At 35.6% G+C, this 23,134-nt stretch overlaps 1 protein-coding gene across 1 annotated transcript in view; it reads left to right on the forward strand.

The window, feature by feature from the left end:
• Arhgap29 (Rho GTPase activating protein 29) overlaps positions 1–22,213 on the forward strand; it is a gene marked incomplete at its 5' end in the record, with an annotated part of 58,959 nt that extends 36,746 nt beyond the window's left edge. The window contains 11 exon segments of the mRNA XM_005384999.2: positions 6,344–6,501; positions 6,936–7,060; positions 7,322–7,426; positions 9,737–9,835; positions 10,794–10,933; positions 11,206–11,394; positions 11,855–11,992; positions 15,914–16,146; positions 17,304–17,631; positions 17,765–17,864; positions 20,092–22,213. Of these exon segments, the coding sequence (XP_005385056.1) occupies positions 6,344–6,501; positions 6,936–7,060; positions 7,322–7,426; positions 9,737–9,835; positions 10,794–10,933; positions 11,206–11,394; positions 11,855–11,992; positions 15,914–16,146; positions 17,304–17,631; positions 17,765–17,864; positions 20,092–20,978 (2,502 nt within the window). The 3' untranslated portion in view covers positions 20,979–22,213.
• Positions 22,214–23,134: the final 921 nt, after the last annotated feature.

Raw genomic sequence — 23,134 nt, forward strand, 5'->3', positions numbered from 1 at the left:
TATTTTTTATTTCTGCTTGTTTTGGGTTTACTTTATATTTTTTTAACATTTCCTAAAGGCAGAAGCCTGTGTTGTTTATTGAGACTTTCTTGCTTTTCTGACACTAATAATTAACCTGCGTCTTGCAGGTTAATAAAAAAAATGAAAACAAGCCAGGCGTGATAGCATATGCCTGTAATCCCAGCACTGGGGAGGCTGAGGCAGGAGGATCCTTGCAAGTTCGAGAACAGCGTAGGCTACAAAGTGAGCTCAAGGCCAGCCTGAACTGCACAGTGAGACCCTGTCTCCAAAAAAAAAAAAAAAAAAAAAAAAAGAAAGAAAAAGTCAAAACTTTGGATGCTAACCTCCCACAAATTTTGAATTTTGTTTTTCTTTTGTTTAGTTCAAAATATTTTCCCTTGAAATTTCATCTTTGACTTGTGAATAACGTAGAAATTTGTTGTTTAATTTCTCAAGTATTTGAGAATTTGCTAGGTATTTTCTTGATGCTGGCTTCTAGTTTTAACTCCATTGTTCTGGGAGTATTTGTATGATCTCAGTTCTCTTAAATTTGTCCTGGTTTGCTTTATGACCAGGATTGAATCAGAAATAGAGAGTAAAAAGCAGAAATCAATAAAATTGAAAAAAGTGAAAAAAAATGAAACTAAAAACTGTTTCTTTGAAATGATAAATTATGAATGTTCCGTGCATGTACTTGAATATTCTGTTGTTGGCTAGAGTGTTGTATAATTGTTGGGTTAGAGTGTAATTTATTTCTTATATACTCTTGACTGTTTTTAACTCTGCCTGTCGATTATTCAGAAAGGAGTTTGGAAATCTCCAACATATTACATATTTTTAATTCCATCAGGTTTTGCTTTATGTATTTTGAACTCTGTTGTTAGTTGCATCCACATTAACAGATAGTTATATGGTCTTGATAAATTGATCCTTTATCCTTACATCTCTATCCAAGAAGATATCCCTGCTTTTTAGTTTATTTAATACTGATATGGCTGTTTTAGTTTTCTTTTGTTTTGAGAATGGTATATCTTTTTCCATTCTTTATTTTTAACTTTATCATTATATTTTCTTGTATAGCTTACAGATAGCATATATTTGAGTTTTGACTATTTTTTGAGACAGCGTCTCATTATGTAATGCAGGCTGTCCTTTAACTATGTAGTCCAGGATGGCCTCAAACTTGGGGTGATCCTCCTGCCTCAGCCTCCTAAATGCTGGGATTTTTTGTAGGTGTGTGCCATCACACCATGCTTAGTCTTGATTTTAAAAAGTTTATTTTGACAATCTTTTAAGTGAAGTATTTAGACCATTTATATTTAATGTAATTGCACAACCAGATAGAGCTTTACTGTTTTTTTCCTGTTTATACCTTGTTTTGTTTTACCTGTTTTTCTTTTACTGCCTTGTTTGGTTGACTTGATAATTTTCTAGAATTAGATTTTGTGTATCTGTTATTTGGTTGAATATAATCTGTATGTATCAGAAGTATATTTTAATTTATCTAAAGTGCTTATCTACTTTTGAATTTATTTTATATTCTGAATTTTTAATTATCTCTGTATATTTTTTAATTGATTACATTAGGAATTGCCATACACATGTAATAGTTGACCCTTTGTGCAGATGGATTCCATATCCATGGGTTCACACAACAGCCTTCAAGTGGAATGTAGAAACCACCACTTAAGTCTCTTTACCTGCTATGAGTTGTTTTTGATATAGGCTCATTTTATATATATACACTGAAAACCAGTAGACCATTGTATAACTTTTGCCTTTAAAAGTTATACACAATATAAACAAGATAAGAGGAGAAAAAGTAGTCTGTTATATTGAGCCAGATATTTTCCATTTGTGTTCATTTTCCTTTCATTTATGAAGTTCCATCTTTGGTCTGGTAACATTTTTGTTTTGTTAAATAGAACTTCCTTTACCATTTATTTTATAGCTGGGTTGCTGGAAACAAATTCTCTTCATTGTCCTGCACTTGAGAATGTTATTTCTCAAGTAAAGTACATTTTCACTGCATATAGAATTCTAAATACAGAATTCAATTTTGTTTTTATTTTCTCACTTCATTAAAAATACTGTTCTATTGCCTTTTGGCCTACATAGTTTATCATGAAAAGTCCATAGCCATTTAAGTCATTGTCACCTTATGTGGTGTTTGTTGCTTTTCTTTAGCTACTTTCACGGTTTCCTTTGCTTTTTTTTTCTTGTGTTTACTCTTCAGCAGTTCGGCTAATATGTATATGAGCAGTGATTTTGCTCTCTTCTCTCTTTAAACTTGACAAGTATTTAGCTGTTGTCTTTTAAAATTTTTTTGGTAACGTTTTCTTTCTCCTCTGCCTCTAAGACTAAATGACTCAAATGTTAGACCTTGTTTTATTCTTTCAAAATATGGATGATCCTTTCTTTTTTTTTTTTTTCCCAGTCTTTCTACTCTTAGTTGTTTGTACAAATAGTCCTCAGTTTTTGACTTGACAGTAGGCTTATCAGGGTATGTACACTTTTGACCTAGAATGGCTTCACTGAGTTGTAACCCCATGGTAAGTTGAGTGACATCTGTATTGTTCTGTTCTGTCTTCAAGCCACTGACTCCCTTCTTTTGACATTGCCATTTTTCTGTACAGTCCTTCGGTATGTTTATTTTTCTGTAGTAATATTTCCTTTTGTTTCTTTTTTATCTCTTAGATTGCTCTACTGAGACCTCTGTCTTGCTATATTTCAAGATTGTTGCCCTTATTCTTTGACATTGTTGTCATAGCTCCTTGAGGGTCACCATCTGATAACCCTGATATCTAAGTCATCTAAGTTTTGGTGGCTATTTATTGTCCTTTCTCTTATAGAGATTTTTCTGGTTCTTTGTGTGGCAATTAATTTTGTATGATATCCTAGATATTGCTACTTTATGTGACTAGATCTTATTTATAATCCTGTTTATAATTAAGCTTTAAAAAAAAACTTTTAGCAGTATTTGATCCAGTTAGGTTCACTGTCCGCCTCCTATGTGCCTTCTTTCCTGTTCGTTGGCTGGGAAGCTGAATTGTGCCTGCCTCCTTTGCTGTTCTCTAAGGAATCAAGGGCATCAATTTTTAGTCAGTAAATGAAGGGAGGATAAAAAGAAAAAAAGTAGGAATTTCAAATTCACCTTGGTCATAAAGGAGGATTCCTTTCAGAGCTCTAGATACCTGTTCAGCTGCTACTGCTATCACTGCTACTGCCACAGAACTGTCTTAGGGATTTGGCCTTGCTTGGTGACTTGGGGCAAGAGAGGAAACAAGCACACCAAGCAAGGTGGGTTTCCTCTACTGTCACTCACATCTCCTGCCCCAATCCCCTTTTATCCCCTGGAGCATAGAGAACCGCTCTTGGAGCTCTTTCTGTCCATACACAGTTTATACTACAGGGTATTAAGCTACCTGTGAGTACGAGCTGAGTATAGGGTAGAAAATATTATGGGAGTTATGGACAAGGAAACATATCTTCAACTTTGGTTTATTTCTGCAGTCTACCTGCTACCATTTATTTTTCAGAGTTCTGGTATAGTTGATTTGTGCATTTTACATGGGGTTTCTAAGTGAATTCAGCGATGACAGGACAGAGGTCTCTTCTGAATCAGAAGGCTTTCAGGTATTTTGAGTATTTAAAATTGGTGTCTCATTCATTTACCAAATTTTGATTAATACATTATTATTTCACATAATTATACAACAAAAAAATGTAAAATTCCAGGATTTCAAATTATCTTTAGTAATTTAGGCCAACTGTTTACCATTGACAAATCTCATTCACCTTAAATGATAACTAAGATGTTTAAGTTGTTTGTCTACATTAACTCTTTTAATTCTCAGAAAACCTGTCAGATAAATATAATTATTTTTAGTTTCATTGTACTATGCAGAAACAAAAGTTTAGTGTTTTTCAAGGAATGCAGAATTTTGAGTTTCAGCCCAGACTTAAAGAATCAGAATCTACATTTGAACAAAATCTTACAGGTGACTCATTTGAACAGTATCTTTTAAAAGTCACTGGTATAGAGAAACTATAAACTTGATCAAGGCCAACCTTCATGCAAGTTACCTTTTGGCTCAAGCAAGGTCAGTTTATTAGCCTGATAATATCCTGATAGAACCAGCCGCTGAACTTTAACTGTACCATATGCAATCTGAATTTCCTTTATTCTTGGAAGGAGTTAGGATACCAGTAAGTTATTAGGTTGTTGTCTTGGTTACTTTTCTCTCATTGCTGGGACAAAATACCTGACACCCAAAATGAAGGAAGGAAAGGTTTATTTCGCTTACAGTTTGTGGAGTTTTCAGTCCATACTTGGCAGGTTACAGGGCAGAGTGGCACATGGCAGAGGGCTACCGCTCATGGTGGCAGAACACAGCAAAAGCAACAAGCACAAAAGCCAGGAATGGCAGCAAGCAGCCTCTTCCTCTCCCTTACATATGCCAACTATCCACCCCAGGGCGGGTGTAGCTCTCACACCCATAATCAATCAAACTCTAAAAGCCTGCCCCATGACCGCGTGAGGCTTTGGGGGGACATCCAGACACAAACCATAACAGTTGTGTACACATTTCAGTTGCTACTTAAGCTGAATCAGTTATTCACAGGGAAAAGACTCAGACGCTAATCACTTTATCCTGTCATCTGATATATCAAGAGAGATGAAGAAGAAACATGCCAGTCTTTGAAATAACATTTAGCTAATCAGAATATAGCATCAGTTCATCTTGCTTCCCTTAAATGCATTCCCCATAGCAAAGCCAGAGTGACATTTTAAAAAATAAATAAGATCGAGCTGGGTGTGGTGGCACATGCCTGTAATCCCAGCACTCAGAAGGCTGAGGCAGGAGGATCGTGTGGGTTTGAGGCAAACCTGGGCTACATAGTGAGTTCAAGGCCAGCCTGCCCTACGTAGCAAGACCCTGTCTCAAAAAGAAAAAAAAAATCAAATCATGTTTTGCTTAAGACTCTACTAGCTTCCCATTACTTCACTGAAAGCTACTGTTTACCCTGGTTTAGAGGACTGCTTCCCTTTCTGACCTTATCTCAAAACGGAAATTCTACTCTTTCCAGTGTGCTTCAGCCATAGTGACCTTTCATCAGCTTCTGAGCAGAACAAGCTCCACCCCACTCACTTTCACATCACCGCCTCCTCTTTCTGTTTGGATTTGCCTTCTCCCTGAAGCTTTACACTGGCTTTTTCTCACATCCAATCTCAGTTCAAATGTTAGCTGTCAGCGGCACTTCACTGACCTACAGTGTTGAAAATACCTTCTACAACATACATGGTCATACTCTATAGTTTGACATTCTTATATAGTACTCACAGTGTTTTTCATTGGCAGAAAGTAACTTATTTACATGGTTTGTTACCTCTTCTTCTGACATCACCCTCAAGAGAATATAAAGGTGAATAAGGACCGAGAACTCGTCCGTTTGCTTTAACACACTGAAGCCTAGGTTTTTATGAATGTCAAATTTGTTAATTAATATAAAGCTCTGAGAATGGGTCTGGCATATTACATGAACTTTTAAGCATTTCTTATTACTGTTACTGTAGAAATGATAGTATGTTTAGGCAATTGTAGAAACTCAATGGAATGATTAATGTATTGAATATATTTAAGGTAATACCTAATTATAAAAACTGAGTACTGCGGGATATATTACAAATAGTAAAGGATTGTTATTTTTATAGGATTGAAAAAATGAAAATAATAGTGCTATTATTGGAGTTTTTAGTCCATGTTTTTCACTTAAGAGTTTAGACAGTTGCCAAGGACGTAGCTCAGCAGCACAAGTGCCTGCCTGGCAAGTCCAAGGTCCTAAGTTCGATTCCTGGTACCAAAAAAAAAGAGTTTAGGCAGCTATGTTCAAGTCATCATAGAGTACAGGCAGAGGATCTTTAAAGTTACATCCATCTCCTAAAATTGTGAACCAATAAGGATATGGGCTTGCATTTTTGAATTTTACAAATTAAAACTAGTTTTTCTGGAAATGATTACTCTTGGATATTAGCTTAAAATTACTTTTGGGTCTGGGGAGGTTGCTCAGTGATGAGTCCTCCTTGCCTAGCACATGCAAGGGCCTGGGTTCAGTGCTCACTGCACAGATATAGATACAGATATAGATATAGACTTTTCATTTCTAATGTAGCTCTTTCATAAATAATGTTCGGTAACAGCACGCCAACAGTGGTATTTACTGTTATATGAATCTCTTGTATGGCCCGTTTATTGGTGAGGTCATTGAAATAAGCATATGCATGTACATAGCATTCTGTATATCCTGAATTGTTTCTGCTGTTCTTCTCTGTTGACCATAGGTAACAGTTAACCTCTTCCAGATGCAGCATCTGCAGGTTGCCTCCCTTGCAAACAGTTTACAGTCTCTGTGTGATAATGCCAAACTCTATGATCCAGGACAAGAATATAGTGAATTTGTCAAAGCTGCGAATTCAACTGAAGAAGAAAAAGTTGATGGGTGAGAACTAATGTACAGATGAAGTTATTTCATAAGATAAAAATACTTGCTAAGTTTTTGTATGTTGTAAGGTGGTATCTTTTCTAACAGTGACATGATTAACAGTATTTTCTGAATATTTTTAATATTATTTTGTGATTTCTTAGTACATTTAAGCAATAAATACAATTCCCTTTGGAGGGAAGCTTTCCATTTTGACACTGATCCCAGTTTTAACCACAAGATGAATTACTGACTGTACTATTGCTACTTCTTTCTGTTTCATCTGTAATAAAGACAAATAACTTAAAAGTTTTATTCACATCTAAAAGAAACTAAGCCATATAATATAGTTTGTTCTTAGTATTTAAATTGTTTGTAAATTCATTTAGTAAACAAATTTTTCTAAATGTGGCATAGACTATTAGTGATGAGCTTTATTTGTTTTTTCTTAGGAATGTAAATAAACAATTAACATCTGCATACAGACCTGCTGACTCTTTGGAGGATGTTGTACGCCTTTCTGACAGTTGTAATAAAATTGAAGAGGACAGATGCTCTAACAGTGCAGACATAACAGGTAGTTTTCACATGAAAGTGAACACTGGTTTATGAAAGCAGATTGCTCATGTGTGCTTATTAAATAAACTGGAGCTCTGGTATTAGAAAATCAGGCCTTGTGGATTTTAATGTTAAGAGGCTTATTCACAGTTAACCACCATGCCTTATAAGGACCATGTTCTTTGTTAGAGGAATTGTCTCATTTTATTAATGTCAGTATTTTATGTTATGAAATTTTTTACCTTAAATATTTTTTACTTTAAATATTTTTTTCTTAAAGGTCCTTCTTTCATAAGATCATGGACATTTGGGATGTTCAGTGATTCTGAAAGTACAGGAGGGAGCAGCGAATCTAGATCTCTGGATTCGGAATCTATAAGTCCAGGTACATAAATATTTAAGTCTATTGTAAAAATTCTATGAAAGACAAATAATTCTTTTGAGAGCATGTTTTTAAGCACCTAAAATATACGTGTATATGTACAGTCCAAAGAAAAGTAATGAAACAAATCCGTAAATAGACCTCTCCTAGCATAAGAAGAACATCGTTAGTTGATTAGAAGCCTGCTGTGTATACCTTGTTGATAAAATCATTATCCTGAACTTTTGTCATTCATAGATATTTTAAATGTTTTTAGTAGGGGTAGGTAATGGAATTTTGCCCATTTCTGGAGCTTATATAAACAGAAGCAGACTTTTCTTTTTATAACTTATTCCTGTATGCACCTTGTCCATTTTCAGATTCTTGTTACTATAAGTAGCTGCCTTTATTTTCAGTACTGTTCTAGTCTATGAAGCAAAATGACATCTATCTTTTGGTTGTTCTGTAGTTAATTACTGTGTTAAAAAATGGCATTATACCATTTCCTGTACTTATTATTTATTGTTAAATTTTATAAACATATTTCAAGATACTTTGATAGAAATTGTCTCAAAATTCTCAGAGGCAAAGTAAGTGTTTTGAAGTCTACCCTAGTAGGTTCAAAGAGGTTAACTGGTGACTTGCCGTACAGCTAGCAGCAGGTAGCATTTGAACCTATGTGATTGTCATTTCCACATTCTTAGGGCTGGGGATATAGTTCAGTGGCACAAGTGCCTGCCTGGCAAGCATAAGGTCCTGAGTTCAAGTCCCAGTTAAAAAAAAACCAAAAAAACCACTGGATCATTTCCACATTGTTTCTTCATTCCTTTACTAAATACTACTCCAGTCCTGTTCTTTCTGGCTTTGGTTCCCTATCCTAAGCTCTTGGAAGATTATGTCATAGAATTTTAACTCATCAAATTCCAAGGCATTGTATAAAGGAAGAAATTTTTTCCATGCAGCACTGGGATTTGTAGACTGATTAATATCTGCCACCTTGTCATCTCCTTTAACATTAGCACTCTTCAAGGGATCCCTTGAAGATGGGAGCCTAAATTTTTAACTAGATATTTATAGTTAGCTTTGTAAAAGCAGAATGGTTCTAGCTAGCACCAAGAATTAGTACACAGTCTAAAACAGGCCCTAAGTTATTTAGGGTCCTGTGTGTGTCATGTGATGAAAACAGAAATTTGGAATTCAGATCATATGATAATGGGTGAGACTGGGAAAGAGGAAACTTGAGTCCATGACAGTCTTCCACAAACACTAGAATTGAAGAGAGATTTGAGTTAGAATGCTTGTTTGCTCCTTTGAGAAAAATGTGACCAAGGCTGGGAGCAGGTTTCTGCTCAGTAATAAAAGGTAGCTGATTTAAAATAGCTCTAAAATGGAATAGATGACCTTGTTGATTTCTCAGTTATTGGGAACATATTCAAAGCAAAAACTAGGCAACCACCTTTAAGCACATTGTGAAGAAAAATCCTTTTGAGGAGAGAATATTTAAAACTATTTATAAAAAATATTAGTAACTCTGAAGCTCAAACTGTTAAGGTCTTGAGTTAAAATGGATTCTTAGTTAGATATAGATGTGTTTATAATTTCAGCAGTGTAAATAAGCATCTTTCTTAGTTCGTCTGGTTCCAGACATACTTTGATGCACACAGCAGTGCCCTTTGCTGATATAGATTGTATCCTGTGGTTTTAGCTCTCAGCTGGAGCTTACTGTGCTGTGGTTCTGGGTTCCCATCTCCTGTCTTCCTAGTACATCAGTTGATATCGCTATTATAGGGTTAAAAGATTTTCATGTATTTTAAGAGACTTTAGATTATATTGTATGTATTTATTTATAATCAACATTTATTGTCAACTTTTTGTTTTGTTTTGTTTTGTTTTCTGGTACCAGGAATCGAACTCACGATCTCGCGCTTGCCAGGCAGGCACTGTGCCGCTGAGCTAAATCCCCAGCCCCTTTATTGCCAACTTCACTATTGTGCCAGCCACTTTGTCAGATATTAGGTATAAAACATAGCTAATACTATGTGTCTTGTGGAGATGATAGTCTCTAATATGGTCAGAAATTGGCAGTAAGGTCTCATTGAAAATACCATCCTGAGCTTTAAATTTATTTGGAAAAGTCATATGTGATTAAATTCCTTTCATTTCCAGGGATGAGTATCAAAGACCTTTGTTATCTGGAGTGTGAGAATGGAAGCAAATGTTTATATCAAAGCTAATAAAATAATGTGACTTGTATAATTCCAAAAATGTTGTTATTACCTATTTTGAATATTCTACACTAAATAGTCAGGTAATAAAATCACAATTTTCTTTTAGGAGACTTTCATCGGAAACTTCCACGAACTCCATCCAGTGGAACTATGTCTTCTGCAGATGATCTAGATGAAAGGGAGCCACCTTCCCCTTCAGAAGCTGGTATAGTATTTACCTGAATTGACATCCATTAGACTAGCTGAAGGAGTAGCACTGCATGCTATTAGAAAAACTGTGTAATTTTAAATACCCACTATTTTGCTGTATATTAAATAAAAGTTATCACAATAACTTGAATATATCCCTATAATTATGTTCAAATGAGTTGATAATGTATTAATCAGATGTTTAAAATACAAATGTAGGAATAAGCAATAAAATTATTAGCTCTAAAATGTATTGGCATGGTGTTACAATAGTAGACTAGATAAATACTCTTTCCTAAATCCAGTAGCAGTTACTTACTGTTAAAAGGGTGGCAGTCTGTCAGAAATTCTGAAAAAGCTCCTGCTAAAGAAACAGTGCCCAAAGCCAAGCAAGAAAAGCAGACAAGCATACTTCTCAAAGACAAGGAAAGTGTGAATTTTGAAAAATGTGAAAGTGAAGTCAGTTACCTTAATGACTTGAATTAGACTCAAATAAACTAGTTTTATATATTTGATACCTCCAGATACCTGGTTTAGCATAATTTATTGAATTAAAGGGCTATTTCACCTCTGATACGATGTTGAAATATATAATCTACAAGTACCATCTGTAATTTTATAGTGAGTTAAAAATGACTGTTCTTAATGCAAATAATGATTGTACACCGGCCTTATCACTATTTTTCTTTAAAGCATTTAAAGGACATCTTAATAAGAATAGAAATTACATTATACTGTGATATCTTAGAATTATCTTACTGATTTGGTGGTGACTTTTACTCATGGCTAAAATGTTTGTTAAAAGTATGTGTTTTATAACATATCTATAAATGGGATGTTTAGTTTGATGTTAGAAATTTAGAAGAGTTTTTTATATGTAGATGATTGCAAAGTCTAAAGATTAATCAAAATACAATATGTTATAATTTTTTTGTCATTTTACCATTCTTACATACCAACATTTCTGTTGCAAGGACCCAATTCTCTTGGAACATTTAAGAAAACACTGATGTCAAAGGCAGCTGTCACTCACAAGTTTCGCAAATTAAGATCCCCCACAAAATGCAGAGACTGTGAAGGCATTGTAGTATTCCAGGGTGTTGAATGTGAAGAGGTAAGATCTTTTTGCAATTGCCTTGGCCCCCTTCCTTTTTTGCTATATTCTTTGTTATGGTTTTACTTACTAGGATCTATTGCAAGTATATTTTTAATAAATTGTACTGGCAGTGCATCCTCTATAATTTTGTACTTTTTGTTGTTCAGTGCATTTCAGACACTGCTAACTATACCTCTCACACTGATTTTTTTTCTGGTATAACTATATTTTGCCCAGTTGTGAATCATTTTAGGTGAACTAACTAGTTTTAAACTGTCATTCTCTTTTAGTGTCTCCTTGTTTGTCATAGAAAGTGTTTGGAAAATTTAATCATCATTTGTGGTCATCAGAAACTTCCAGGGAAAATGCACATATTTGGAGCAGAATTCACACAAGTTGCAAGAAAGGAACCAGATGGCATTCCTTTTATACTCAAAATATGTGCCACAGAGATTGAAAATAGAGCCTTGTCTTTACAGGTACAATGTAACTCTTAAAATTTTAAAAATATGAATGCCTGAGTATGTTTTTTTTCCTAATGAAAAGGAGACTTTAAAGGAAAACAATACTCTCAATTTGTTGGGGGCTTTTTTGTTTGTTTTTTTGTTGTTGTTGTTTGTTTTTTTTGTCTTTTTGAGGTAGGGTCTCATTATGCAGTTCAGTCTGGCCTTGAGCTCACTTTGTAGTCCAGGCTGGTCGCAAACTTGCAGTGATCCTCCTGCCTCAGCCCCTTGAGTGCTGGGAGTACAGGTGTGTGCCACCATGCCCTGCTTTTCAATTTTTAATAACTAGTTTTATTTGGAAAATATTAATTCATTTGCCCCTGACTAGTTTTTTCTAAAATACTAATGAAAGTTGAAGTAGACACATCAGATATGTTTAGATATCTATATTTAGCTGTTTGTACTAAAGCAGAATTTTCTTCTTTTTCTATTTAAGGGAATTTATCGTGTTTGTGGAAACAAACTTAAAACTGAAAAAGTGTGTCAAGCTTTGGAAAATGGATTGCACTTGGTAGATATCTCAGAATTTAGTTCACATGACATCTGTGACGTCTTGAAATTATACCTTCGACAGGTAAAGGTTTTATTCATGAAACCTACTATTAAATAAAAGGCAAAAATATGATTTGTGTTTTGTTGATAATATTTGCTACACATATATTTTCAGTGAGATAGATGATATTGATTCTTTCTATTATTAATGTACAGATCAAAGAGTATATAAAATATGTGTGCAGTTTAAAGACGAATAATAATAAAACTCATATTCTATCACCTAGCTAAGAAAGTAGAACATTCCTACACATTATGCAGGACTTCTGCATGCCTTTTCCAAGTTCCAGCCTCCTAGCTCCACCCAAGAAATCTTTCTTAACTGTGTTAAAGAAATAAACATTTTCCTAAACATAAAGGAATAAATAACACTAGGCTTTTGTATAATTAAGTTTCAAAAAACTGACTTGAAAGCTAAGGAAAGACCAGTATTCACTCGGTTACATGAAGATTCAGTAAGTATTATAGTGTCTGGATCAGTCTGACTTTTTGCCTTCACTGGTATTTTAAAGTAGTTATTGTGGAAAGTCAGTGGTAAAGGCCATGAAGATTTATCATATTTAGGACATCTGGCAGATTATAAGTAGTGTACTAGAAGTCTAGCAGAAATGTGGTCAGGGAGTAAGCTATCCTCTTTTTCTGTGCTCACTATTTTACCTGTAGTTTACAGGAGTAGGTCCAAAGGAAACACATTGATGGGGTGAAATAAGTGACCTTCCTGGCTTCAGGAAGCAGCTTACAGAGTAGTCATAGGAACTTCAGCATATCATGAGCCAAGCACAAAAAAGATTCGGGCCAAGTCCAGCTGGTATTCTGTCCTTGGGGAGAAATGAACTGATAATGACAAAGAAAATAGTACTGATATTTCTCAACATACTAATCTCTGGAGTTTTATTGCTCCAGTGTGGATCCTTTTTAATATTGTGAATAGCTACCATGCTGAGATCTCTCTTCTGTTCTCTATCTTTTTGGCGGGGTGAGAGTAAGGGACATTATTGGGATTGAACCCAGAGCCTCACACTGAGCTATATCCCCAGTCTTTATTTATTGAGAGAGGCCTCATATTGGCCCAGGCTGGCCTTAAACTTGTGATCTTGTTGCCTTGGCCATCTGACTAGCTGGAATTACAGGTATGTGCCACCACACGTAAGCGCTCTTCTTTTGTGAGGGAATACCTCTCATTCATTCCTCATTTTTTATTTATTCTCCTGTTTCGATTGTGTTCATCCTTGGGCAAGGTGGAATAGGAATAAATATTTGAAAGTTTATTCATCTCTAAATGTCTTTATTTCACTCTCTCAATGGAAATGGACTCGTGTAGTGTGGAAGCTTGTAGTATTCTAGGCTGGAAGCTGTCTTTTTAAAAAAATTTTTGAAGGCATTTTGTTGGGTTTTTTTTTTGTGTGTGTGAGGTTTTTTTCTTCTTTGAAGCCTGGAGTACTTCCCATTTCATTCTTACCTCTTTATACATGGCCTATTTTATCTTTCTGAAAACTTACAGAATCTTCTTTCTTTCCCTGTTATCCTAAAATTTCACAATGATGTACCTTCATGTGGATGTATTTTCATTTACCATTTTGGGTACTCCACAATCTATAAATCTGGTTAATTCTTTAATTCTTGAACTTTTATTGATTGTGTTGCACATTTCTTCTCCCTCTTCTCTGTGCTTTCTATTTCTATACTTGGTAACCTGTTATGGTTTTCCAGTTCCTTTACTTTTTCTCTCATTTTTGCTGTCTTTCCACACTTTCTAAGAGATTTCATCAGCTTTTGCATTACTGTAAATTATTTCATTGCTTATTTCATATTTTAATTGCTGAGAACCCCGGTTTTCTATGTCTTCACAGCAGCTGCTTTTTTGTGCCAAAAAATCCTGCAAAATTTTTATTTTGCAAAAGTGCTGCAAAATCCTGTGTACCTAAGGATACTTGGGGTTTTTTTTCTCTGTCTGTCCAGTAAAAATACATATGACATTAAATTTTTAGTAGCCATATAAATAAAAATAAACAGATAAAGTTCATTTTAATATTTTATTTAACATTGAAAATACTTAAACATCAGTATTTTAAAGTTCATTAATGAAGTACTATATTTCACTATTTTTAATGTAGTACTTAGTCTTTGAATCTGATGTGTGTTTTTCATTTAGAGTACATCTCAATTTGAACCCGCTGAGTTTCTCATAGTGGCTACTATATTGACAGCCTAGTTTTAGACACTTTAAAATTATTTTTTCTACCCATTTTTATTTTTGTTTCTTGTGGTTGTCTGCCCAGTGTGAGAGCTGGGAATTGAAATCTCTTTAGAAGCTCTTGAACACATGGAAGCTTTGGAAACTTGGAGTTTATGGTAGGGTGCTCTAGGTAGACTGAGAAACAACTCATGTATATATGTCTAGATTCCTGCTCTTGGACTGGTCTGATCCCCTGAGAAGGTCTTTCCTTGCTTACATATGTGGTCCCAGGAGTATAAGAAGACCTTAAGATCTCTGTAGTCCACATGTATAAAGCCATCAGATCACCATTCACAGTCTGGCATCGCCTATCCCTGTTTTACACTTCCCAGAGGAAAAATTCTCTACATTTCTGGGGAAGAGATAGCTGCTCCGTAGTGTAGAATAGACACAGAAATGTGGAGGGCTGTACTGTCTCAGTCACCTACCTGCCACTTCCCAAAATCTGAGGCTCTGAGTCTCCTTCAGATTCTATAAATCATGTTGATTTCACAGAGGTTCAGCTTTCTTATACCTGCTGTGTCAGCACTTATCTCCTCAGCTTATGTGATGCTGCTTTTGTGTACTCTTTACTTTTCCAGTCCCTATAAGCTTACTGTGTTTTAGCAGGGTTGCAATGGGGGTGTGGGGGGGAATATTAAGAATAACTGTTGAATCTTCTATGTTAGCAGGGAATATATTGACAATTCTTTAATCACATTTTACAAGGAGCCCTTAGCTGAGAAATGGAGGTTGAATGAGTTTGAATAATTTCACTATGTGTCATCCTTTATTTATTATTCTTCTGGCCTGTTGAGTAGAGATGAATAGGGTTCAATACTGTGCACTCTTATTCTGTTTCGGGAATACTTTATGACTAAGGCTTTCATGTGGGAAACCATGCTCATTTCCTATAATAGTATCAGAGAGTAGCTAGCCTTCATTTTACTTATTAACCATGTGGAAACCTAAAACTCCTATGAGGTTAGGCCGTCCTTTAGATCTCAAAGTGGGGGAGATACAAATTGATCCCAAGGTGGCACCTATGTTTCCATAGGTAATATAGAACATCAGGTAGCCAGAGGTATAGTGTATTTTCCATTGCAGAGCAAGGGAAACGCTGAAATTCATTATGACGGTGGGTATTTATTAGTTTGAGATGAGACATTTTTCTAACCTACTCATGACTAGTCAGGCTATATTTGAAAATCATGTTGAAAATGTCTTTTTTGTAGGTCATATTATCTGTTGCTAATCTTTAATCTGATATCTAAACCACAGAGGTCCTATACCATTTTCTTCTTTCTGTCACCTTCACACCAACAAAATTTACATTATCAGCTTTTTCTTATTCATTTGACTTTTGTTTATTACCTGTGTTTATTTTAATAAAACAGTGGAAGATCATGTTGACTTTGGGACAGTCATGAACATAATAGGTATAAGATACCTGTTTCTCTTGAGTGTTTTAAAACCCCATCATGCAACGTTAGACTTGAGTTTTACTGATTGTCTGTTAACTTGTTTTTAATATAAATATAATTTATGGCAATAATTTTAGATTCACTTTGTAGGTCCCACCTGTAGCACATGTGCAATAAAAGATTAAATTTAAATCTTGTTAATCTAAAGGGACATGCTAGGTCATTAAGTAGCTGTCAATAATAGTTGACTGTTAAGAGAACAAATAGACAAAATGATATTCTTAATGTAATTTTATTTCCTTAGCTCCCAGAACCATTTATTTTATTCCGATTGTATAAGGAATTTATAGACCTTGCAAAAGAGATCCAACATGTAAATGAAGAACAAGAGATAAAAAAAGATAGTACTGAGGACAAAAAATATCCAAATATGTGTGTAGAAATAAACCGAATTCTTCTAAAAAGCAAAGACCTCCTAAGACAATTGCCAGCATCAAATTTTAACAGTCTTCACTACCTCATAGTACATCTTAAGCGGTAAGAATTTTATATAAATAGAGCATCCACTAGTGGGTAAACAGTTTTTTGTTAAATAAAATTTACTGTCTTAACCATTTTTAAATGTACAGTGTAGTAGTGCTAAGTACATTCACATATTGAAGTATTTTTAAAATGTTTCATTTTTATTATGTATTAGGGAAAGAGAGACATTTAATATATGATCATGCAGGTAACATGGTTCCCTCAGATACCTCCTTTATGGTTCCGGCTAGTTTTCTGCCGTCTGTGGGCTCATCATCTTAGAGGACAGACCTGCATACAAGCACAGTACCACCTTGTTGTTCTAATGGCTGTGCACAGCATGCAGGGGACGATTGGGGGTGGAAATGAAGAAGCCCTTGAATCAGATTTAAAAACTGAGTAGTGACTTGATGGGCAAATAGTATGCATAAGAACATTCTAGGTGGAAGGTAACAGAGACACAAGAGATCGTTTTGTATTTGAGAAATGGTTAGGCTATAAAATAATGAGCAGTAATAGGAGCTGAGCCAGCTAGAGGACTAATAATAAAATCTTACATACCGAGCAGGTGAGTTGAGCATCTTGTTTCTGTACCCACTAAAGAATTTGAGCCAGGAATTTAACATGCTCAGATTTGCCTGTTAAATTTTTGCAGCAGAAATATGGAAAATGGGTTTGAAGGGAGACCTTTGCTTCAGGTCTCTTGAAATAGTCATCAAAATGAAAGACTATCAGAGCTTAAAATAAAGCCACAGGAGTAGAAGTAGCTATTGAAGAAAGAGACCTTTAGGAGAAGCAAATTGTTTGAAAACTAGCAATGGTCAATGAGGGAAACTGACAGTGATATTTCAGTTTCCAATATGAGGAAGATATAACATATACTCAGGAGCAGTTTTTAGGAGTTTTTTTCTTTCTGCTAGTAATTCTTCTAGTAGTTCTTCTATTACTTGAATTTTATTGTAGTAACAAGGCTAAAACCCAGTCTGGTGTGTGGTAAATACTTTAGTTAAATAATTGTAACCTTTTCCTAGACTCCCTAAATATGACCGTTCACAAACTTTTCCTGGAATTAGTAGCCCATTTTTCTTCTACTTTTCCCAACCCACAGTAAATCACCATTAAGGAGATCTAACGGACAAATCTTATACAGCTTTATATATTCTGCTTTGCAGGGTTGTAGATCATGCAGAGGAAAACAAGATGAATGCCAAAAACTTGGGAGTGATATTTGGACCAAGTCTCATTAAGCCAAGGCCCACAACCGCTCCTGTCACTATCTCCTCGCTTGCTGAATATTCAAACCAGGCACGATTGGTAGAGTTCCTCATTACTTACTCACAGAAGATTTTTGATGGATCTCTGCAGCCACAGGATGTTACATGCAGTACAGGTGTTGTTGCACCTCAGGTTGATCAAGGCTGTCTTCCGAAACCTCTGTTATCACCAGAAGAAAGAGATTCAGAACATTCCATGAAGTCACTTTTCTTTTCTTCAAAGGAAGTGAGTTTTGACCTTTATAGAATTGCATTAAAACATTGTGATGCTTATATTAATAAGTTAACAATCTTTGAACTATTTATTTTGAGATGTTTTGCTTTTTTCAAGTTTAAAAATTCTCTTCCATCATCTATAGGATATCCATAGTGAAAGCAACATTTTTGAACCAACTCGATCATTTGAAGAATCAGAACACAAGCAAACTGTGTTGGAAAAATGTGATATGTGTCTCATTGGTGAGTAGCCAGCTAAACAATCTGTTTGCTGACATAAAACTTAGCAGGTAGCCACATTAAAAGTGAAGATAAGTGGAGTTGTGGGAAATCCAATCTTCAGAGTTATGTTATGCTAGTTGACGCATCTCTTCTAGCCACTGAGAAAGTTGCCTTTTAGTATACTTCGCAATCATCCTAATATCTTTTTTTATAAAAAAGAATCTTAGAGTTCATAGGTGCCTTCTTGTGTTCTCTCTGAAGAATCTTTATTGATTCTTGTCATTAAAGTCAAGGCAGAAATGTGTTGAACAGTGTCCTAATTCATAGCATCTTCTATATTACTGTTCAGGCTATTGCTCTAACTGCTCATAAGGAGGCAAACCTGACACTCAAAAAGTTTTGACTTTGAAATTTTTTTCAGACTTGTGGCCTACCTTTGACACAGTAAGCACATATGAGCATTTCTGGCTGTGGTCATTTTATTCACTTTTTTTTTTCTGATAATTTTATTGTAGCTGTTAAGCTGGTAGAAAAACTCCCATTTGTTGCTGTAATTCTACATTATTAACATTAAATTCTGATTTTCTAAAATGCAGTTATGGATGTCAAATTGGATATGTAATCAAATATCAGTGACCCATAGCCTCAGAATGTCTATAAAGGAAGGGAGCCACGCCTTGTCTGCACACTGTAAATCACTAGGCTTATTATTTGACTGCATTTGTCTGATGTGATCTTCCTAACACTTTAGTGCTATAAAATAAGTAGCATTAATCTTGTTCAACCTGTAGCTAACAGTCTGAGAGATTAATATGGCAGAGGTCATATATGCACCTTATCTATTATTCAGCTAGGATTTTTTTGTTTTGTTTTGTTTTTGTTTTGTTTTTCTCCGGTACCGGGAACCGAATTCACGACCTTGCGCTTGCCAGGCAGGCGCTTTGCCGCTAATCCCCAGCCCCCTCAGCTAGGATTTGAACCCAGTCCTGTGTGAGTCCTAAACCTAAATGTTTTTTTACTGTCTCATAGATTCAAGTCCCAATTAGGAATAGTACTGAAAATAATCTTAAAATACAATTTTCAAGTGTTCTGTTTATGCCACACCGTTCTAATCATTGTCCTTGCTAGATGACTTACACCACAGGACAACATAGGTGCACATAGGAATACTTCTTTACCGATGAAGCAGGTAGAGACTCTGCAGTGGCCTTGCCCAGAGCAGAAGTGGAGCAAGTGCTGAGCCAGGACCCAAGCAGGTGGCTGCAGAACCTGTACTCTTCTCCACTAGGCTAGAAATTCATCCTTCACAAGTACAAGAATGTGCTTTGCTGCTTATAGTCCAGTTGCAATGGGTCAGGTCCCTTAGGGTGTTCTGTAGTTGTGGGGAAGGGTCTGGGACCGAGAATCCGAAGAGCGTTGCCTTGGAACCCAGGCAAGGGGGCTCAGCAGCCCCTGGTGAGGAAGGAGGCTAGATGAGATGAGGACTGACAAGTGACCCTGATGGGTACCCCTCAGCACGCCACTGCCCACATTGTAGAAGGACCAGGTGACAAGGAAGAGGCCTGCACACAGGGCCAGCTGCAGTGCAAAGTCAGAGTGGTGTCAAGGTGCTGAGCTAGCAACAAGGAGGAGTGTGAGCAGAGAGCTGGACCTTTCCCAAAATTGAAATTTCTAGAGTAGATGCAGCAGAGGGACAGGGTATAAAGAGTCAAGGGCCCTGGAGGAGAAAACATGGACCAGGGGACAGGCGGGAGAAGAAGCAGAAGAAGGTAAACCTGGGAGCGACTAGTACATGGGGAGAATGGCATTATTGTCGTCGTTTTTGTTTTGTTTTGTTTTTTACTTAAAATACAACTTAATTTGACCTAGTGGGTGTTCCAGTAGATTAGTTGATCAGAGATGAAGAATATCCAAAGCATCTGACAAGCTGTACTCACTGTGGACTGAATGTAGCTGAAAATTAGGCTAAGTGAGTGCGACAAAATCCTTGAGGTTCAGGAGATGCCTACATTTGCTTGGCCTGCAAAGTGGTATAACTCTCCTGACGTTACTTTACTGATTTCTTCTGCCTGTTGAATTCATGACAGTCTTTGACCCAGAAAATTACTCATTTATGGGTATTATATTAAAATAAGTTACTTTAGAATATATTTTGTTTTGGTTTTTCAAAACCTGTTGTTTTGAGTGCCCATTTGTAACTTTCCTGTTAAACATGAATCATGGAGTTAAATAAGTCTTTCTTTTGCAGACAACAAAGTACGTTTGCTTTCCGACCCAGAGCTTGAATCAGCATCCCAAAAGATGGAGGATGTTTGTAAAACCTCTAAACCACTTACTGTGAAATCTGATAGGATAACAAACAACATGTGGAGGCATACTCCAAGGACCAAGATTAGACCTGTAAGTTTGCCCATAGATAGAATACTTCTTGCTAGCCCTCCTAGTGAAAGAAATGGCAAAAATATGGGAAATGTAAATTCAGACAAGTTTTGCAAGAATCCTACCTTTGAAGGACTTAACAGAAAAGATTCTCCCACTACTGTTTGTTCCAAATTTAATGGCATTGACCAGCAAACTCTACAGAAACCGTGGAGCAAACAATGTGAACAGAACAACTTAAGTACCAAAACTACAATGATAATGCCCAGTGGTCTCCAGGAAAAAGGAGCGACAACAAACATCAGGATCAGTGGAGATGATTCTAGTAATGCCACCCAGCCCAGTAAGCCTTGCACAGAGCCACTCAGGTCAGCAAGAGAAGTATCAGAGCGACGGTCCTTGGATTCCTACCCTCTTGCTCCTGTGAGAGCACCCAGAACACTGCAGCCCCAGCACTGGACAACGTTTTATAAACCACACACTCCCAGCAGTAGTGTCCGGGGGAGTGAGGAGAAACTGGTTTCTCTCTCAGCAGCAGTGCCTCCTGGCTCAGCTCATGCTGCCCAGGGGCAGGCGGCAAAATCACTTCCAGACTCAGATGGCACATCAGCTTGTGTTGCACAGCTGACTGGTCAGCCTAGAGGGACCTCTGAGGAGCATGACTTGCCTGATGTGACTCCGGTGTGCCAGAGACCAAGGCTAAAACGAATGCAGCAATTTGAAGACCTTGAGGACGAAATCCCACAGTTTGTGTAGGGTTATCAAAATTCAGGATTTCTTTTTTGTTAGTGTTTTATATTGTGTTTGTCTTATGAAAGACAATTTTGACAGGGCCTCCTTTGTATAGAATTGCCAAAGTATGGAGTTTGCCTTTTGTTGTGTTGGTCATATTGAATGGTAGAGTGTTTTCATAGGGCCACATTTGTGCCTCACTGGAATTATCTTTACATTCTCTGTTTTGAAAGTTGTGAATAAAAAAGATTCATATTTTTTAATATTTAGGTAACTTTCCCCATAAAATGGTCCAGTTAAATGCATCCCTAATATATGATAAAGTTCTCAACTAATAGATGCAGTTTGGGGAAAATCTGCTTTATTTTTTAATGAAACTACATGCTTATTTATAAAATATTTCTGAATGGCTGCAAGATCTTTATTTGATACGAATTTTTTTTCCACACAATTTTATAGTGCATCTTTGACCAGTTACGCTTTTTTAGTATGTATGTAATCTTTTATTTTTCAATTGGCAAATCACTTAACATTTTAATATTTACATAATGGCCAAAAGGCTTGCAAATCTGTACTTAATTGCATTTTAATTAATTACCAGTTTTTATATGTGGTAGTTAATTTTTACAAAGAAAATGCACTTAAACCTTTATTTCTAAATTATATAGTTTAGTTACATTTTATTTGGCTTTAGATTTTTTTAATACATTTGGTAGTTTTTTACCCCATAGTTTGTCTACATAAACTTCTTTTTCAATGTTTTGAACTTTTTGGTATTTTATATAATGGTCCCAAAAAATGTGTGTTTCGGAGTTTTTAAGTTCAATGCATTTCTTTTTGATATTGTCTAGGTTTTGTTAAAGCCATTCCTTTTATATGTTTTGACGTATGAATCATTTTGTACTTTTTCTACCTAGACTCCATTGAAAATGTACATTTCATCCAAATTGAGCAAAGATTTATTTAAGTTGATTTTGAGAATACAATTTAGTAAGCCTCATTATTTGGAATTTGAGAGAAGGAAGGTATAGATGACTGGATCTGTTTCATTTATAAAATAACCAGTTTTTAGAACTACTGCATCCCTGTTATTTTTCTGGGTTCCATCATGTTTGTCTAAAATGGGATATAAAAGGGACAAAAAGTAAAATGTTTATATGTGTGAATTATATTTCTAGAAAATGCTTTTGTATGACTGTGTTGTACTTGGTAAAAAAATATATGTATACATATATATATATATATATGAACTTGTTAAATTATTTCAAGTTCTTTTGACTTCTCTGACATTGTTTCCTATTAGGATATGACACTTTCAGGTTATTAACTATTGATTTACTGGTCAGCACCTGGGCTTATACCTCATTTGGCTACAACATGGAAAGTTTTTTTGTAGCAGGTTGCTTTATAGTTGTCTTTGACAATAAGGCCTGAAGAAAAACAATCAAACCTTTTTCCTTTTCTTTTTTTTTTTTTTTTGCCAAAACCTTGTTTTTAACCCTCATTTTATAAAATATGAGTCCTGTGCCATGAAAGCATAAGAAAATCAGAGCCAGTGTTTACTGATCCCCTTTTCTGGGCTAGAACTCTACCAAGTTCCTCCATACATTTCCCAGCAACGTATGAGTTTAAATGAAGGCACATTCATTGGTGATCTCACAAGCAAATCTAACTATATCTCCCTTACTTAGGTGATTCAATTTGATCTCACAAGCAAGTGTAATTGTACCTCACTTCTTAGGTGATTCAATTTAAAGTTGTATTAGGGCTACACTGTCCCTAGCTATCATTATATTAGTCTTTACATAACCACAAACATGTCTTTAAAATGACAGCTATTGTGTATTTTTTATAGGCCGTGTAATATTCTGGAGTTTTTCTTTCCTGGAGGCAGGAAATTATTTTTATGTGTTGATGTGATTATATGTAGATAGTTCAGTTAACATCTGCAGTTTAGCAGGTTTGTTAACATTCACAATCAGTATGCAAAAATCCATTATATTCCTATAATGAAAACTTTCAGAAAGAGGTTTTCAAGAGTAAAATAAAAATGTTAACTTACCTAAAAATGAGTCTAACAAAAAATGTGTAAGATTTTCATAGGAAAAATATTAGTCCATATCAAACTCATTTAAATGGAACACTCTGTAATACATATGATTTTTTTTTTTTTTTTTTTT

This window comes from Chinchilla lanigera, unplaced genomic scaffold (assembly GCF_000276665.1).
Source record: "Chinchilla lanigera isolate Chin_1 unplaced genomic scaffold, ChiLan1.0 scaffold00022, whole genome shotgun sequence".
Taxonomy (NCBI): Eukaryota; Metazoa; Chordata; class Mammalia; order Rodentia; family Chinchillidae; genus Chinchilla; species Chinchilla lanigera.